General features: G+C 37.0%; 1 protein-coding gene across 5 annotated transcripts in view; it reads right to left on the bottom strand.

Moving 5' to 3' along the window:
- Positions 1-16619, bottom strand: part of thoc5 (THO complex 5) — a 319834-nt gene that overhangs the window by 100693 nt on the left and 202522 nt on the right. For 3 of the 5 annotated variants that reach the window (XM_067096325.1, XM_067096331.1, XM_067096340.1), the window contains exon 15: positions 14928-15036. In XM_067096325.1, coding sequence (XP_066952426.1) covers positions 14973-15036 — 64 coding nt within the window. In that variant the 3' untranslated portion in view covers positions 14928-14972. Of the gene's footprint in view, positions 1-11118; positions 12793-14235; positions 15037-16619 lie in introns of those variants that run through there. The other 2 variants (XM_067096347.1, XM_067096318.1) reach the window with 2 other exon arrangements.

Here is a 16619-nt window from a genome sequence, read left to right as displayed (position 1 = left end):
ATATATATAATATATATATGTATGATTTTTAATCACACCGTGATTTATATGCAATCATGTAGCTACAAATGTCGCTTAATATCAAATCCACGTTGCCTCGGGAATATCCCCGAAGGGGGAATTATCACTGAAGGGGAATTTATAAGTGATAAATGGATGGGCACTGCCGAGTCTCAATCCCATGGCACAGAAGCGCATCCAGCAACTCCAGTCGACGTTACCACTTGAGTCCATTTGTCACTTATAAATTCCCCTTCGGTGATAATTCCCTATCGGGGATATTCCCAAGGCAGCGTGGATTTGATATTGCTTACATTTGTAGCATGATTATATTATATATATATATATATATATATATATATATATATATATATATATATATATATATATATATATATATATATATATATATATACATATACATACTGTATACATTTTTTATAGCATAGGACACACTTGGGGGACAGTATAATTCTCAATGGGCTAGAATAGAGATGGTCTCACCCTCCCCCCTCATCTAAAGGACTTTTTTCCAAAAACCACTCCCTATTAAAAGGGAACCATAAAGAAAGATGGCTTCATTTTCCACCACTCTTCAGCATCCCCAAGAAGCATTCCTCCAAATGCAGGGTGATCCTTGAATCATCAAATTTGAACAAATGTATTGTGTCCATATATTTTTATATTTGCTGTGACTATTTTATGGGAGCTGAGGAATGAAGGATTTTAACTGGTGGCCTACATAAATGACTGGCTAATCTGGGGAGTCACCAGAGAAGAGTGCTGACAAAACCTGAGAGTGGTAGTCGACAGAATCCGGTCAAAAGGTTTCTTAACAGGGACAAGTCCCACTTTACATCCAGCACAATTTTTTCTGAGGCTGGGACTTTGTTGGGCTATTCTTTGCAGCTAGCTGGTTCTTCCCAAAGCACTCAAACCAGAATAAGGAAGGACCTAAAAGATTCCTTGCACAGCCCAGCTTTTCCAGACGACAATTGGAACAAAGTCTGGCCCTGTTACAGTTTGGGTTCATGGTCGATCTAATCCTGAGATTGTGACTGTAGGGTTTAACAGATTCTGGCTCTCACATGTCAGGGAAAGGCTTTGCGATCGCCGTCATCTGAGAATGGGAAGATAATCTGTCTGTGGACCTGAAGGGGTCTCTGGGAAACAGGATGACCTGACTGCACCATCTGAACCAATGATAATACCTACGGATGCCTCCTTGAGAGACTGGGGAAACCACTGGGAGGATTGTCAGTTAGGGGGAAGATGGTCTCCTGCTCGGAGGTAGCGTCATACCAGCTTCCTGGGGCCATTGGTTGTCTTTCCATCTCAGAATACTGAAACCTCCAAAAAGGGACCCACATTTCGTTTATCCTAGACACTGTGACTGCAAAGTCTTATATCAAGAGGTTAGGCTCATGCTGAGCTCCTCCCAAGTCAGTAATTTCTAACATGCGTCCACAATCCGGAAGTGGACCAGTATGCCACATGCGAGAGCTATCAACTTCCAGTCTCTGAACCTGGACATTCTGGCAATAGCAAGAGATGCATACATACGAGACTGGAACAAATGGAGGACAATATACCTTTTTTCCTTCATTGTCCCAGATTTTGAGAGCTTTGAACAATCTACTAGCTTTCAACAGAACCGCTTGCCTAGTAGCCCTGAATTAGCCAAACAGTCATTGGTTCCTTATTTTTTTCAACAACAGGCAAAAGAATAGATTCCATTGCCATCCATTGTTCTATCCCAGGCAGGAGGAGGAGAATTTGTCTATGCATCCTCCCTTCTGAGCTGTGACCTTCACATGGAATTTTAAATCTAGTCTGCTGTGAAGATTATTTGCATAACATTGCTAAGTACCTAATGCAAAAACTACTGACTTCATCAATCCAACATACCAATTGGTATAGCCCAGTTGAAATCTGTTGAAATAGTTTTACATTTTACCTTTTGAGGTCAAGAGCCTTGCTATTTCAACAATCATGGCAAACAAGACAGAATTGGCAGAATCCTTGCCTTATGGTCTGAAATATATTCTACAGAAATTATTAATTCCATTCTCCAGTCTTTTGCACTACAAGGTCAGCTCCTGCAAGGTTTCCCATTATCTGCTCCCTGAATAAGGTTCTTAGATTCCTGTCATCCCCTCATTCCATGGGTCCAATACATCTACAACTCATATGCTACAAAAGGCAGTCTTCTTGACTGCTTTGGCATCATGAGCTCGGATTAGTGTACTGGGCTCTCTTACACAAGGACAACATTTCACTACTCATACTAATTGTTGTTTCTGTTGTCTCCTGGCCAAGAATGAGAACCTTTTTAAAGGGAAAATCCCTTTTCTGATAAAGGAACTCAGAATTTTGTGTAAAATATTATGCTTGTTTCAAGCACTTAAGGTTTACCTATATGTCCTGGCAAACATCCAAGTTGGTCCTATTTTCCTACACCTTAGCACACACAAACTACTCTCTCTACATGGGCTGAGAATTATTTCGTTGGCCCTCATTAAAAAGGCAGACCCTCACTCCTTTCCTAAGTCACTTGACATCCGAAAGGTGAGTACTGTATATTGTTAACTTTTTTGGAAATGTTTTTTTTTAATAAGTATTTGAGTGTATGGAATGGTTATTAGAGACCGTATTCCAGAACTGTTGAAGGTGCAATAATCCTGCAGGCAGACCTGAAATAGTTAGGTAAGTCACTGTAGAACCACAATGGATAATACATTTATAGGTTTGTTCATCCCCTGTTCTTTATTGTCAGATGCTAATGGTTATCTGGAATAAAGAAAACAGTAGATAACCTGTCGATTTAACCTTGAATAAAAAATCCCCGAAACAATATTGCCATGAGAATGGTGGTCATGCTGAGATATTGCTGGGAAGGTGTAATAATAATGCAACCAGACCCAACATAATTAGGTTAGCCACCTTCGAACCACAAAGAATAATACATATAGTATTGGTTCGTGTGTTGTTTTAAGTGAACTGGGAAGTGTGTTGTTCACTGATGAATCAATCTTCCATGTGAATGTCGGCAACCCTTCTAAAGTGGCAAGGGAAAAATTCCAAACCCTTTGATGAACTGTTGATTTGTAAGTGTGATAAATTTAAGCCAACTTACTGTATGGAGTTGTATGACATATGCTGGTGTAAGTGATTTAGTTGTTTAGTTATATTTGCATCTGATTCATCAGTTGAGAAGACTGGCTGCAACATTCTCCAACAGGATGGAGCCACATGCTATTTTTCCAAAGTAACCACAGATTGGCTTGATGACTGCAGTGTTGAGTACATTAATGATTGGCCTCAAAATTCCTGACCTTTCTCCAGTAGAGAATCTTTGGGCGTATATTAAACTCAAGCTGCAGAGATGAAGTATATCTCCATGGTTGCAAAGCTAAAAGAAGTGTTTTTCACATGGTTTGGTGTTTGGGTTGCAATTGCACCCATAGCAAATAGGCAAATTGTGGGAATTGTAAGTCTATAAACAATTTAATATCTTTTTGATCAATAAAAGTTATTACCATTTTCTAATCCTGAGATTAAGACTTAACAGAATTTTTTTTACATACACAGCAAAAATTACTGGTAACCTTATCTACTGGCAGTATCACATGTTTACTCTAAATATCCCTAATTTTATCATTCCAGTTAATGGCACATGGATATTATTATTTATAATAGTATCCATTTGATAAAAATTGTCCAATATTATAATAAAAAATTATATATATTCATTAAATCAATTAATCATTTCTGTAAGCATTTTAATTTTATTTTATTTTGGTATAGGTCTAATATAGGCCCTAGTTTAAAAATATTAGTAAGATTATTCATTAAGAATATCTAACTTACCTGTTATTAAACATTCATGAAAATCATTCTTAAATCTAATATCTTCACATGAACAATGCAAATTATCAACATCTATTTTTAAGCTCGTAACAATCTTTGCGTAATTAGAAGCAATTTTACCTAAAGTTTGTGAATACTTTAATGTAATTTTGGGGTGTATTTTTTAGAGGGGAAAACTGACATTCATTTAGGACTACAAAGTAATTTAGGAATAGTTAAGAGTATCAGTGAATTTATTATCAAAATCTACAATTAGATATGTATTAATTATATTACTCTTATCAACTTCTACTTTCCAGTTTTAATTGTTACATTCACATTTTTGGTAGATCAATTATTAAATCTTGTAACAGGCTATAGTCAAACTGCATTATTTTAACATGACTAAAATCAATGCAACCTGTTTTAGGTCATTTGCTCATCTTTTACTAGAATACTGTTCTCTGGTATGGATGTCTGCTTCTGCCAGAGATTGTTTCCTAATATTTGTAGTTATCACTTAGACCATCAACAGATGGTCTTGTTTGTCATTTTTCCATTAGTTGTATTTTTAGAGGTCTTGCACATGCACAATTGATCACTGATCCCCTTTTCCTGCTGAGACCAACTAGATTAGCTGGACAGCAGCACCAATATGCAGTAAATGTGCCTCTCTGTTGAACTTCTCAGTCCCAGAGGTCCTTTATTCCTCACACCGTTGGACTGTGGAACAGCCTCCGAGAGGATGTCGTGCAATTGGAACTTTAAAAGTTCCAGCAAAAATCCAATGCACTATTACGCTAATGCAATTCAACTTGTATTTTAATATTTTACTTACATTTTTATTTACTTATATTAATTTGCTGATTTATCTGTTTTTCTAATACCAGATCTCCTCTTTCTGAATTTCCCATTACCTTCTGTAACTTCTTTCGAATGAACACCATACTCTTTGGAAGCTTTGAATTTCAGGTCAATGGTCCCTGTGGGCTTGTTCCATATGAACACAGGTCAACTTCTGAATAATAATAATAATAATAATATAATAATAATATAAACTGAATACCGAACAGTTATTATAATTTCTTTACAGTTTGCATAGTCTTTTTTTGGGGGGTCCACTGAAAATATAGATGGAGTTATCTGATGTTCAGACTTAATTGAAATAGGATAAAGAAGTTTTAATTTTTTTCATGAAAGATTACAACACTTGACGAATGAACGATTGAAGAAGTTAATTACTCTGTAGCATGTCATTTATCCATTAAACATTTTATCTATCCAATAATTAAATGGTAATAAAAACTGTGGGTCTGATAGTTTAAATTAGACATAATTGTCTACAATTTAATCATCCCAATGGGGCACTGATGCATGGTGATGAGTTCCAGTCTGACTCCCAGAGAAAAGAGTCATGCTGCTTGCTACATGATTCACTTTTAAAGGGGCAGAACAATCCCTTAGCTAATGAATCCTAATGTAAAATGGCATGAAGATGCTTGTATCTTACATGCTTAGGGGGAACACATGTATTACCTGGCCACTGGAACTTATAAAGTGACAGTCCTGATTTCTGCTTCAGTTAAGGTAGGCAGATTCACAGCTTTATCTTTTTTTAATATCATCATTCAAAACATCGTTATTCAGATGTTATTTACCTCTAAATAGTGGCAAGTATGGCTAAACGCCATGTTTGTTACTCCCGTGAGCTGTCTGCACTTTCGAGACCTGTATATTAATTTCTGTCATAAGATTTTGGTGTCTGACTTTCCAACACCCTGTTTCCTTGAAAGCCTATGAGCTTTAAGTCATATCCTTAATTCCAGTCAGCTTTTCTAGAATTTTCTTTGGAAGCTCATTTCTCTTACCAAGATTATAACTCAGGCGTTTGTAATTTTTCTAAGAACATTTTTTGACACACACCCATCCTTTACATCAAATGTCTTGCTGATGCTGGCAGCTGAAATTTTAACCAAGAAAAGTAAGGTTCCTTCCTGCCTAGACATGGGGCCATCTGCTCTGAAGAGGTACGAAGTCTCCCCGGAAATGAAGCAGAGGAACTTGTGGAAGGGTTGATGGGTAAGTTCGGAAATACTTGTCCTTCACACCCAACGAAGGAATCAAGTCTGTTGAAACGGGTCGGGGAAGAAAAGATCTATGACTGATTTCTAATTACCCATCACCTTCTCTACAAGAGAGAGACGGTTGAGAAATCGGGGATTGGATTATACAATTTCCACAACGTATTCATACAGTATAACCTTTAACTTCCCCGCAAAGGAAACTTCAACAAGCCGCAACAAATTTGTGGACATGGACCAGATGGTTAATGAGGAGTGGTAGGAACTTGAAGGGAAGTTGATATCCTACCGAAGGACATCTACTACCCAGTTTTCAGTCACTGAAAATGATCCTTAAGTCTAATTGAGCTCACCACCGGTGTCTGCACGTGGGAAGGAAAACAGTCTTGGCATCTTATTCCTACTTCTTAAGGGGAGCGCACCCTTCGATTTTTGATGAATATTTTTGAAATTTAAAAAAAAAAGGTTAAATGGCCATAAGACATGAGCAACACCTTCGTTATCACGTGACCAAAGCATTTTTTCAAAATATTAAAATTGATGGGGTTTTGGGCCTCCCCCCCCCACGGTGAGGTAGGGCTGACGTTTGGCTCCTAATGACTATTGTCATTTTTTCTTTTATTTGCCTAATTTATTAATTATTTTGATTTTTATATCACCTTATCTCCTACGTCTGGCAACAACAATGGCTTGTTCCTTGGTGAATGCATGGTCTAAGAGACACTGAGACTGTGAGACAGGGTGCCGAGTCAGTCGCTCCCAAACGTTGAAAGTGATTGGCGGGCAACTTTTTACTCTGAGCAATTTTTCGCTAATTGCGGCGTTTTTTGCGGTTTTTTTTTACATCCAGTAACTCTAAATACAATCTATATACTTTCACCTTCCAAAATACGCTCACAGTTGAAGAAATGAATAAAGGATGATGAAAAGGGAGTATATGATAAGTTCATTATATCTAGATAGAATAGTGTCGGGTATTAGATGCAAGGTAGGAAATTGTAGGGGTAAAGGTCAGGTCGAAGTCTCTGCCAATAGATGGGATACTGATAATTTAATGAAGTGCCAATCGTGTAGGTTTACGGTTAGTGCCCCAGCAAAGCGAATTAGCAATGCAAAATCTCAGCACCATCAATTGAGTGAGATAAATATTGAGGAAATTGAACACAACTTCGGCTGTGAGAAATTCAACTTACTAACACATCTGTTTGGCCCAAGTGATAGTATAGAGGAGGCTCTTCATTCGAGAGACAAAAAGGCTTGAAAATCAAACTCCAAAGACCAAAAACACCAAACAAGTGAAAAAAACGACTGAAAATGAGTCAAGAGTATCAGCCTGGTAGCTACTAAACTTTTAGTGTCTTAGTTTCAAACCAGGTAACAATGAGTCAGGTGGTACTTGATGATACTCTCACCTCGAGCGAATAATACCTCTTTTTATGGGGGGGGGGTGACCTGGAGCCAGAAATCAACCAAAATAATGCTCAAGATAAGTTTTTTCCACGAGTGCAAAAAAAATAAACCACTTGTCGATCTTTACAGTCATTTTTCTGTTTTCACTTTTTTGCACTTCAAATGCGAACTACATTTTTATTTTTAGGCCAATTTTAAAGTTAAATATACCATTGGAAAGAGGAAAGAAAGACAAATATTTGTTTGGGGCTAGGTTTTTTCTCAGGTTGACAAGGAACCCGTGATAATCAAATTATACAAATTTTGGGGGGGGGAAATCCCCCCTCGCCCCCATCCAAAAAAAAGGAAAAGTAGAAAAACTCTTCCCATTATTTTTTACACATACTATGATATACTTTCTGTGTATGAAGCCGCATTGCAATAGCTCTAAAAATGAAGGCGGTGAATCATTTTGAATTTTTTTATTTTTTTTTTATTTTTTAATAAAATCTAAAATAATCATCCAATCACTCTCAAATTTTTTTTCTGGTACATCACCTTATATATATGTATAACATAAAAATTTCATAAAAATCGGAGCATTATTTCTATGTAAGTGTGCGCTCCCCTTAACCTTACTTCCCTTTCAGGAAAGGGAAGGAGTTTGAAAGGGATGCCATCCATGTTTCTGTGATCCAAAGAGACAAAAATCATTGGCACCTCTCAAATCTATTGCAAAACTTAGTTGTACAATGGACAGTGGCTAAGACTGATTCCAGAACGTATCATTCTGAGGGTGACTTGAAAAAAGAAGAGGATCGATCCTAGCTCTGACGTTACTATCTGACACACCCTTGGTTTCACTGTGTACCCCATAAACAGAACAGTACTGATGAGTCTCAAATACTTGTTACAAAAACTTCCAATGACTCTAGTCAATGTTACAACTGAGGCATTGAGAGAGGTTGAGGGAACAAGAGAGGAAGGCATAGAATACATTCGAGCCAATCCAAATTCCAAAGAATCGATGGTAGATGGAGGCCACCGATGATCTGTGGAAAGAGGAGACGACATTGTACAGGTCCCAAAGAATGGGCAAAGCTACATCTGCCTACCCAGGGCCTCTCTCTCTTCCTCCTTGTACGTGAAGCAAAAAACATGGTTGTGCAACACTGCACGGCTGCGAATTCTTCCTTCCTTGGAGAGAGTATCTTCAGCTTAGACATCCAGAAAACTGCGGCGGCATCACTGAAAACAGCAACCAAGCAATGTTCTTGAAGGAAAAATGCAGGGAAGAGAAGTCCAAGTGCACTATGAACTACTCTGGCACTGAAGATATGTTCGTCCATGTCCCACAGGACAACAGAAGGAAGGGGAAAGACGATCTGGGCGGGAGCAGCACTGATGGCAGTCACACGGACAGGACGTGTGGAGAGAGAGAGAGAGAGAGAGAGAGAGAGAGAGAGAGAGAGAGAGAGAGAGAGAGAGAGAGAGAGAGAGAGAGAGCACACACACACAACCAAAACTGACTGGCTGAACTCAACTCACTAACTGTCCTTAGATAGTGAGTCGTCTTCCTCCAGTCACTGTATTCTTCCACCATCTTCTTTCCTACAGAGGAAAGAAGACGGGGTACTGCAATACAGCACATGACGATGAAAAGAGCAAAGGAGGCAAAGAAACTTCATCAAAGAATGTTTCCTAGGATTTCTCATCCTTCAAAACAGGAATGAGAGGAGAGGGAGGGATCATAGAAATGCAACCCCCCCTCCCTAGGATGTTACAAGAACCGTAGACAGAACAGCTACTGGTCTTGGAGATGACTTGCTGAAATCGGAAACACTATCTAAAGGTACTACAACATCAATCTCTGCTTCTTCCTTGTGTTAAGGAAGAGGAGGAATCCATGCTTGAAGGTAAGCAGGGGTCTCGTACTATGGGTTACAAAACCACCACACTGTAGCAATAGAACCCTCCTCTGTCTCAATGCCTCTCCAGCTCTACATAATCTGAAAGACTAAAACATTACATTCCAAGTACTTGTGTAGTCGAAAGAAAAACTCTGCTTGTCCAGAACAAACAGAAAAAAGATGTAGAATAAGGATGCTCGATAAAACGAGGTTGAGAAGACATAAAAGTAGACTGGTTGGTGGCAAGAGACAGGCCTCTCTCCTTGGGCATGGGCATGTAATAGGAAAAAAAGCTATAACAGAATAATAGCACAAACACCAAAGCTACGACCAACCTGGGTTTGTGTTATATGAAGAGGCAAAACCAAGTAGAGAGGGAACTGAAGAAAAAGGCTCATAGGCTAAAACGAGTTGATAACAACTACGTAGCATAACTGAGTAGGAATAACTATGCAGCAAGAAAGTGAAAATAATAAAATGTAACAATATAACTTGTTGCATTATTTCAAAATAGGCAAAATATCTCAAAACAAAAATTATATTAAAAAACGGAAAGAATAATTAAGAATTAAGTTGAACAACAGGCAGCAAAAGAGACAGATATGTCTCAGATGCAGCCAAAAGGAAAACTGAATGTGTACCAACTGGATAGAGGGGATTCCTCCCCTTCTATCAGTAGCCAACTACCAATATCCACCTTGATTTTAGTTAAACAGCTGGCTCTAGGTTTGTATATGTGTAGGAACAAGTGTATTTTAGCTACCCTAGTCTGTTCTGAATTTTAATTAATGGGTAATAAGATGGCCTGACAACTGCATCATCTAAATTTACAGGGAATCGAATATACAATTTAGGCCAAAGGCCAAGAGCTAGGACCTATAAGGTCATTCAGTGCTGAAATGGAGTAAAATTGTTAGGAGAGTAAGATGGAAGAAGAGAATATGAACGGAGGTACAGAAAAGGAATGAATAGGGCTGCAGCTAGAGGTTGAAGGGACGCTGCAAAGAACCTTAAGTACTGACTACAGTGAACCACATGAAGTGCACTACCAGTGCTACCCCCTTACGGGGTCTGAACTTACAGCTCAGCAATCGATTCATCTTTTTAACATTTATGCAACAATATTATTATTCTAATATAATGGTAAAAGTGTTTGCTTTACCTACTGGTAAAAGTCGCCACCCTACTTACGAACGAGTTACATTCCGGACAACCTTTCATATCTTGAATTGCTCTTAAGTTGGTTTTTAATATGTAGTGCATAATTTTTGTTGATGAACTCCAGTCATAGATTATTCTATTTTCACTGTATTTTTAAATCATTCAGTACTATAAAGAATCACTTTGGATGCTAGAAAGGAAAGATGAAAATAAAAATTAAGATTCATGCAACATTCAAAATTTAGTATTTTTTCCATGTTTTGAAAGTTATGAACTTGGACAGAATTTCAAGGAGCAGCATCTGACACTGGACGTTCACAAAGTAAACAATGCATACCACCATCGATTGACAAAAATGCATACTAAACATTTTCTATGAGGAGAGGGAATATAGAAAATGGGAATTCATCAAAGAACAAGTTGAATCGGGAAGAATGAAATAAGTAGGAATATTTCAAAATTATGAATGAGCATTCTTGTGATTGAAAGAATACATGGTAGGTAATTACGAGAATACTTGGGATAATCAGGGAAGGGGTTAAAAGGAACAGGTTCTTCTGTCCTTTGCAAAAATTCTTACTAGAAGAATATGTTCGCAGAGCAAAATCTGAACTTGTGACCCTATCTGTTCGTATCTATGAATGTTCACAAGTAGGGTGGTGACATATATTAATAATCTATCAAAAGTAAATATTTAAGGCATCTATAAAGTAAAATGAAGTCGTCTGAAACATCAAAAGCAGGTTTTTTTTTTTTTTTACCAAATTCATGGGCAGCATTTTTTAATTATAAAACAAAATTCTTATACAGCTTCCTAATACTGTACTGTAAGGAAATAGTACAGTATATGCAAAGGTATAAAAAATGCTTTAAGAGTGAGATGTTACAATTAAATCAAATATGGAACAAAATTTAAAAAATAACTGATGTTGCTGACACTATTTCCACTGAATATATAAAACATATAAAAATCCAACATGATCAGAGACATGAAGCTAAACACTCAATGCATTCTGTAAATATACTAGTGGGTATAAGCACAGATGAACAGATCTATCTAGCATCCAAACTTACAACATGATCAACAAATGAGGGGGGCATGGATGAGTTGGGTTTCTTAGGTCTAGGCCTAAAAAATAAATTGGTGGTTGACCAAGTACAACTGTACCTATTCTCACCTTAAATTAGCATACATCCTTGTGTAATATTTAACACCATGGCAAAAAAATAAAAATTTTATATTTACTTCCTGTGTAATTTAAGCTGAGATTTCTGAGCACTCCATAGTTTGGCTAGGCTACATTAGGTATCAGAACATTTATCTATATTTTGTGCATTAACGTCTGTAATACGTGTATAAGAGTTTTAACTTATACATGTACTATTTTATGCCATACCAAAAAAATATATATGCACACAAGAAAATCAATAATAGAAACAAAACATGTACTGTAATGAGCATAGACATGACAAAATACTAAAGCACTTTTAGTACTGACAAATTGTCAAAACACTGGACAGTAATTCGCACACTTATCAAAGTGATGGTCAATACAAAAATTTTAACGATTACATAAAACTTTGTGACTGGGTATTGCATAATATATATGTACTGTACATGGTATTTTCAAATGATCAACAAAAGCAAAATACTGTAATGATAATAAATTAACATGCAATAAATACCAAATTTTTTAAGGTAATTTGTATTTTTGTAAGATATGAACCTACACTTTCACTAATGGACAGGACTCACCAAAAGCACACTGAGGTTGTCTACTGACTTAAATAAAAAACTAAAGCCTATCACCAGGCCTCTGAGTCACCCATGACATGAGCTGGGTTAGCTCTCCCATTTGTGAATCAGCCTGTTTGCAGAAGCACTCAACTCCATGATTGGGAGGGATTGGAACCATGAGGGTGGTAGAGGAGGGTAAAACATCCCAATGAATATATAGGTTAGAACCCAAAGTAAAATACAAATTACTTTATAAAATTTTGTATTTGTTCCAACCAAGAGATGGTGTTTCTGGAGACCTTTTCATGTCCCATGCTTACAGAAAGCCTCCCAGGCAGATTTGTGAGGGGCCATGCCCTTCAGGTACTGCCTCACGGCAAAGCACCAACTTGTCCTCGTTTCCACCCACAAAGTCCTTTAACAAAGGGGTGGAGAACAGCTTAAAATTTTTGGTCCAGTACTACGAGGTTCTGGGATCTGGCCATGAAATCCAGGACAAATTCCAGAGAGAAAGAGGACCATCCCACAGTATAAGTAATGTGTGAAAGGCCATGTAGTTCTCCACTCTCTCCACTTGGGAGTCTATTAGAAGGATACTGTAGGTCTGTGTACCACTCCATTTGCAGCCACAGGAGTGCCACCTGCTGATCACCTTGTCAACTGACTGAATGGAGGCAAGACATTTAAAATCAATAAAAAAAAAAGAAATAAGGGACTATAATGATAAACTACAAACAAGCAAGAGCACTGTCAATTTTTCTACAAAAATGATCTGCCAGCTGTACATTGTTGTATCTTACAGTTGTCAATAGCCCATCATAAAAAAAAAAAAAAAAAGTGTAAGCTCTTTTTTCTTAACACCCTTGCCTCTCTCTGTAACAGCGTGCAACAATTGGTGATTTTTCCATAAATTTTCATTTTTGGGCCAAATTTTTGAAGTCTTTAATGTTTTTTGGCATGATGCTTAGCTTTTTTCATGTGGCCAGCAACAGCATTGTCGATGGTGCTCCACAAGGTAATGTTCTAGGCTTATGCTGTTTTCATTCTTTACTCATAACCTGGTTGTTGGCTTTGAAAACAAAATGCAACAGTATGGGTTCATCCAATTACTGCTACAGTTATTTATACAACCTCTGATCTAAGTCTGAGAGAGACTTAGATCAGTAAGTGGTGCAATCAGTGGGAGACAAGTAAACTCCAGTGTAACTAAGACATTATGCATTACCTAGTCTCAGTCCCACTCTATGATTCAATGTATATATGTAGCACTGTACCTCATTATTCTGAATATCTGATAACTGGTAATATAATTGCCTCCAAGTTTTTATTTTTTGTAGTATTTAAAAGAACAGATCTAATGCAGGCAGAAACCTATTATTCTAATGTCTTGTCAAGCTACAGAAACAAATACTTCAAGTCTTTTGTCTTATCATTACTGGACTGGTGTTCTCAATGAATGCCAGCAGCCTTCCTAGATCTTTGTTCTGAACAAAACTACTTTCTCCTAACAATGGCAATTATGATTTAATTCATTGCAGGAAGATAACTGTTTGGTAAACTTACATAAGTAATATGTATTAAAAAAGGATTGCTGCCATCACCTTCAGGGCATATAGTTTTCCTGAGCATCTGTATACATATTGTTAAGGTGTCATGATGTCACACTTCTCAATCCACGTGGTCTTTTTGCTATCCTGAAACTGCATAAGTCTTCCAGGTAGAATTTCAGATGTTGATGCTTTCACGTTTAAAAACTAAGTCTACCTGATCTGGAAAATTCCCTTACCTTCTCAACCTTTCCCTTACTACTGATTTTGTGTGACTGTTCATCTGTTTTCATTACTGTATTTACCACTAAATCACTATAATTTCTCTGTTTTTTCTCATTTTCTTATATGTCAATTCAGTTCTTTCAAAAGCTTCCTTGTACGAAAATGTTACAGAGGTTAAAACACTCTTCTTGTCATTAAACTGTCTTGTCAAATATGCACAATAATGTATGCTGTTACAAGAATAATACTTTGGTGGTATTTTTTGTTGAAAATTAGAGGAACTTCCTAAGAATTTATACTTTACTTTTTACCAATTCTGGAAAGAAAATAACAGCTGCAGAGGATAAAAAGTATATTTAATGCCAAAAATAAATTAATGTATTTTGTTTTTTATTCAGAACTTGTAAGAATTTCCAAATCTTACAAGGGAGAATATACTTGACGGCAAATAAAAGTCACAGTTCTACGTGTATATTAATACAAAACTGAAACATTTCTTACTTGTATTTTTAACATTAAAGCACAATCCTTAACCTGACAGAATTTTTATGTAATAATCTTAAAAACTATTACAAGAAATTACGAAACACAAATCATATTACAGTACAATGATTTATCTGTAATTAAAAAAAAGCATTAATGCAACTGTGAAGAACCAAACTTTGTGCACAATCACACATTTCAGTCCATCAGACCAATGTGAGACTGGCAAAAGATAATATATGTTTCCATTTAATTTCAACTTGGCTTTTGTGACAATACTGCAACTGAACAATACCAGTACAGATTCTCAAAATCTAAACAGAGTAGAATCACATTTTCAGAAAGACGATAATCATTAATATTTTAATGGAAAGTATGTACTACACAAAAAAAGAAGAGAGGAACATTACTTGACAAATAATTACGATACCTACTAAGTGTCAATTAAATGTTTAGTCTAATCTAGTGTAGAAATTTTGCAGTTAATTTTATCTATATACTTATTAGAATAGTTAACAGAATTTCTAAAAGAAAGAAAAAATACCTGCTAAACACAGCTGATACAACTCAAAACTTAATTTGTTTTCTTTCAACGCTGTGAAAAAACACCTAACTTTGGGTGGTACTTAAACGGAAAGGCTCGGTCAGGACCTCTGAAATACAAGAAAATGCAGATCACAATGTATGGTCACTTAAAGGAGTATGGTAACTATTTTGCTTGAAAAAATATTACCAGTATATTATTTCTAAATTAATTGGTTCAATACATTACAAAGTTAACTTGATTCATAGAATACCATGTGTTCTTATGAAAATTATTATTAAATGGTAAAATTCCATAAAGATACTCCAGCCTACTAGACTAAAATTTATGGAGTTACCCATAAACCTGAATGCAACGTACTCATACACAGTTCTATCAACTATCTCATTTTGACAGATGTGCCTCATCTTCTTTACTAAAGGATGAGAGACTGCTAACCCAGAATACCCACAAGAATGACATTTTCATAATAAAACCAAGTTTTATATATACTTGCCAAGTAATTACATAGCTAAAATTTCTAACTCACACAGCAACTTTTTTTTAAAAATTCGTGGTAGCACTTCTACTGTTTTGTGTAGGTGACAGGCCCTGCCCACAACTGGAGAGCAAGGGAAACAACCAGCAGGTAGTGTCAGTTCATTTGTGCCCTCATGTTCATAAGAGGCGAGGAGAGGAGGGCAGGCTTTGACTGTAATTACTTGGTAAATATATATTAAATTTAATTTTATTATAAAAATGTCATTTTCATATAAGTAATTTACCAAGTAATTACCTAGCTGAATCCCACATTGAATAGAGGTGGGGCACATGGACATTCTACTCCAAAACATTAAAGCATGGTAATGACTTTGAAATAGAAAAATTTGCCAGCAATGATACAATGCTTGTTGTTTCCATACCTGGTAAGAGAGCTACTGCAGGTGAATACTGCCTCTGGTTGGTGCTCATCTTAACCTGTAGTGGCATGACGGTTGAGCCGTGGGTCACCTCTACTTAAATGGGAGCTTTGCAGCGGAGGATAGGGCTGATGGATAGCAGAGCATACAAAAGTGCCCTTGCCCTGGGTGCAATACCAAATTTAAAAACAACCAGACAACGCTATCACCTACTCTGAAATCACCACAACCCATCGACTAAGACTGGTGGATACTCCCAGGCTCCCCAAAAACTCAAAAACCCCACACCAAGGCAAAAGGATAGGAGAAAAAGTGCTTCCTATGAATCATCGCCCAATACCATGCCAGCCACTGATAACAGACCTAATGTACTGCAATTATCAAACAATGCTTCCACTTCCTTCAAATAGTGAGATGCGAAAACAGACCTGCACTTCCAGTAGGTTGACTGTAGAATGGAAGTTGGGGACATATTGTGCCTGAAAGCCAAAGACGTACATACTGCTCTGATGTCGTGAGCTTTTTCACTTTAAAAGTTGGCAACATGTCTTCCTGGATCCATGAATGTTCCTCCGAAATCAAGTCCCTCAAGAAGAACGACAAGGGGTTTTTAGACAGAGGATGAGAAGGGTTCTTAACTAATCACCAGAAGTTACTGGATGGACCTCTGATTTTTTCTGTCCAACTCAGATAGTACCTCAGAGCTCTGACCAGACAGAGTACTCTCTCTTCTTCCTCGGAGCCAAGGATGTCCATTAAATTCTTATTGGTAAAAGAATGAGGCCAGGCCTTG

This window comes from Macrobrachium rosenbergii, chromosome 4, assembly GCF_040412425.1.
Source record: "Macrobrachium rosenbergii isolate ZJJX-2024 chromosome 4, ASM4041242v1, whole genome shotgun sequence".
Lineage (NCBI taxonomy): Eukaryota > Metazoa > Arthropoda > Malacostraca > Decapoda > Palaemonidae > Macrobrachium > Macrobrachium rosenbergii.
Note: the sequence above shows the minus strand (reverse complement) of the source record. Positions and strands in the feature narration are given on the sequence as shown.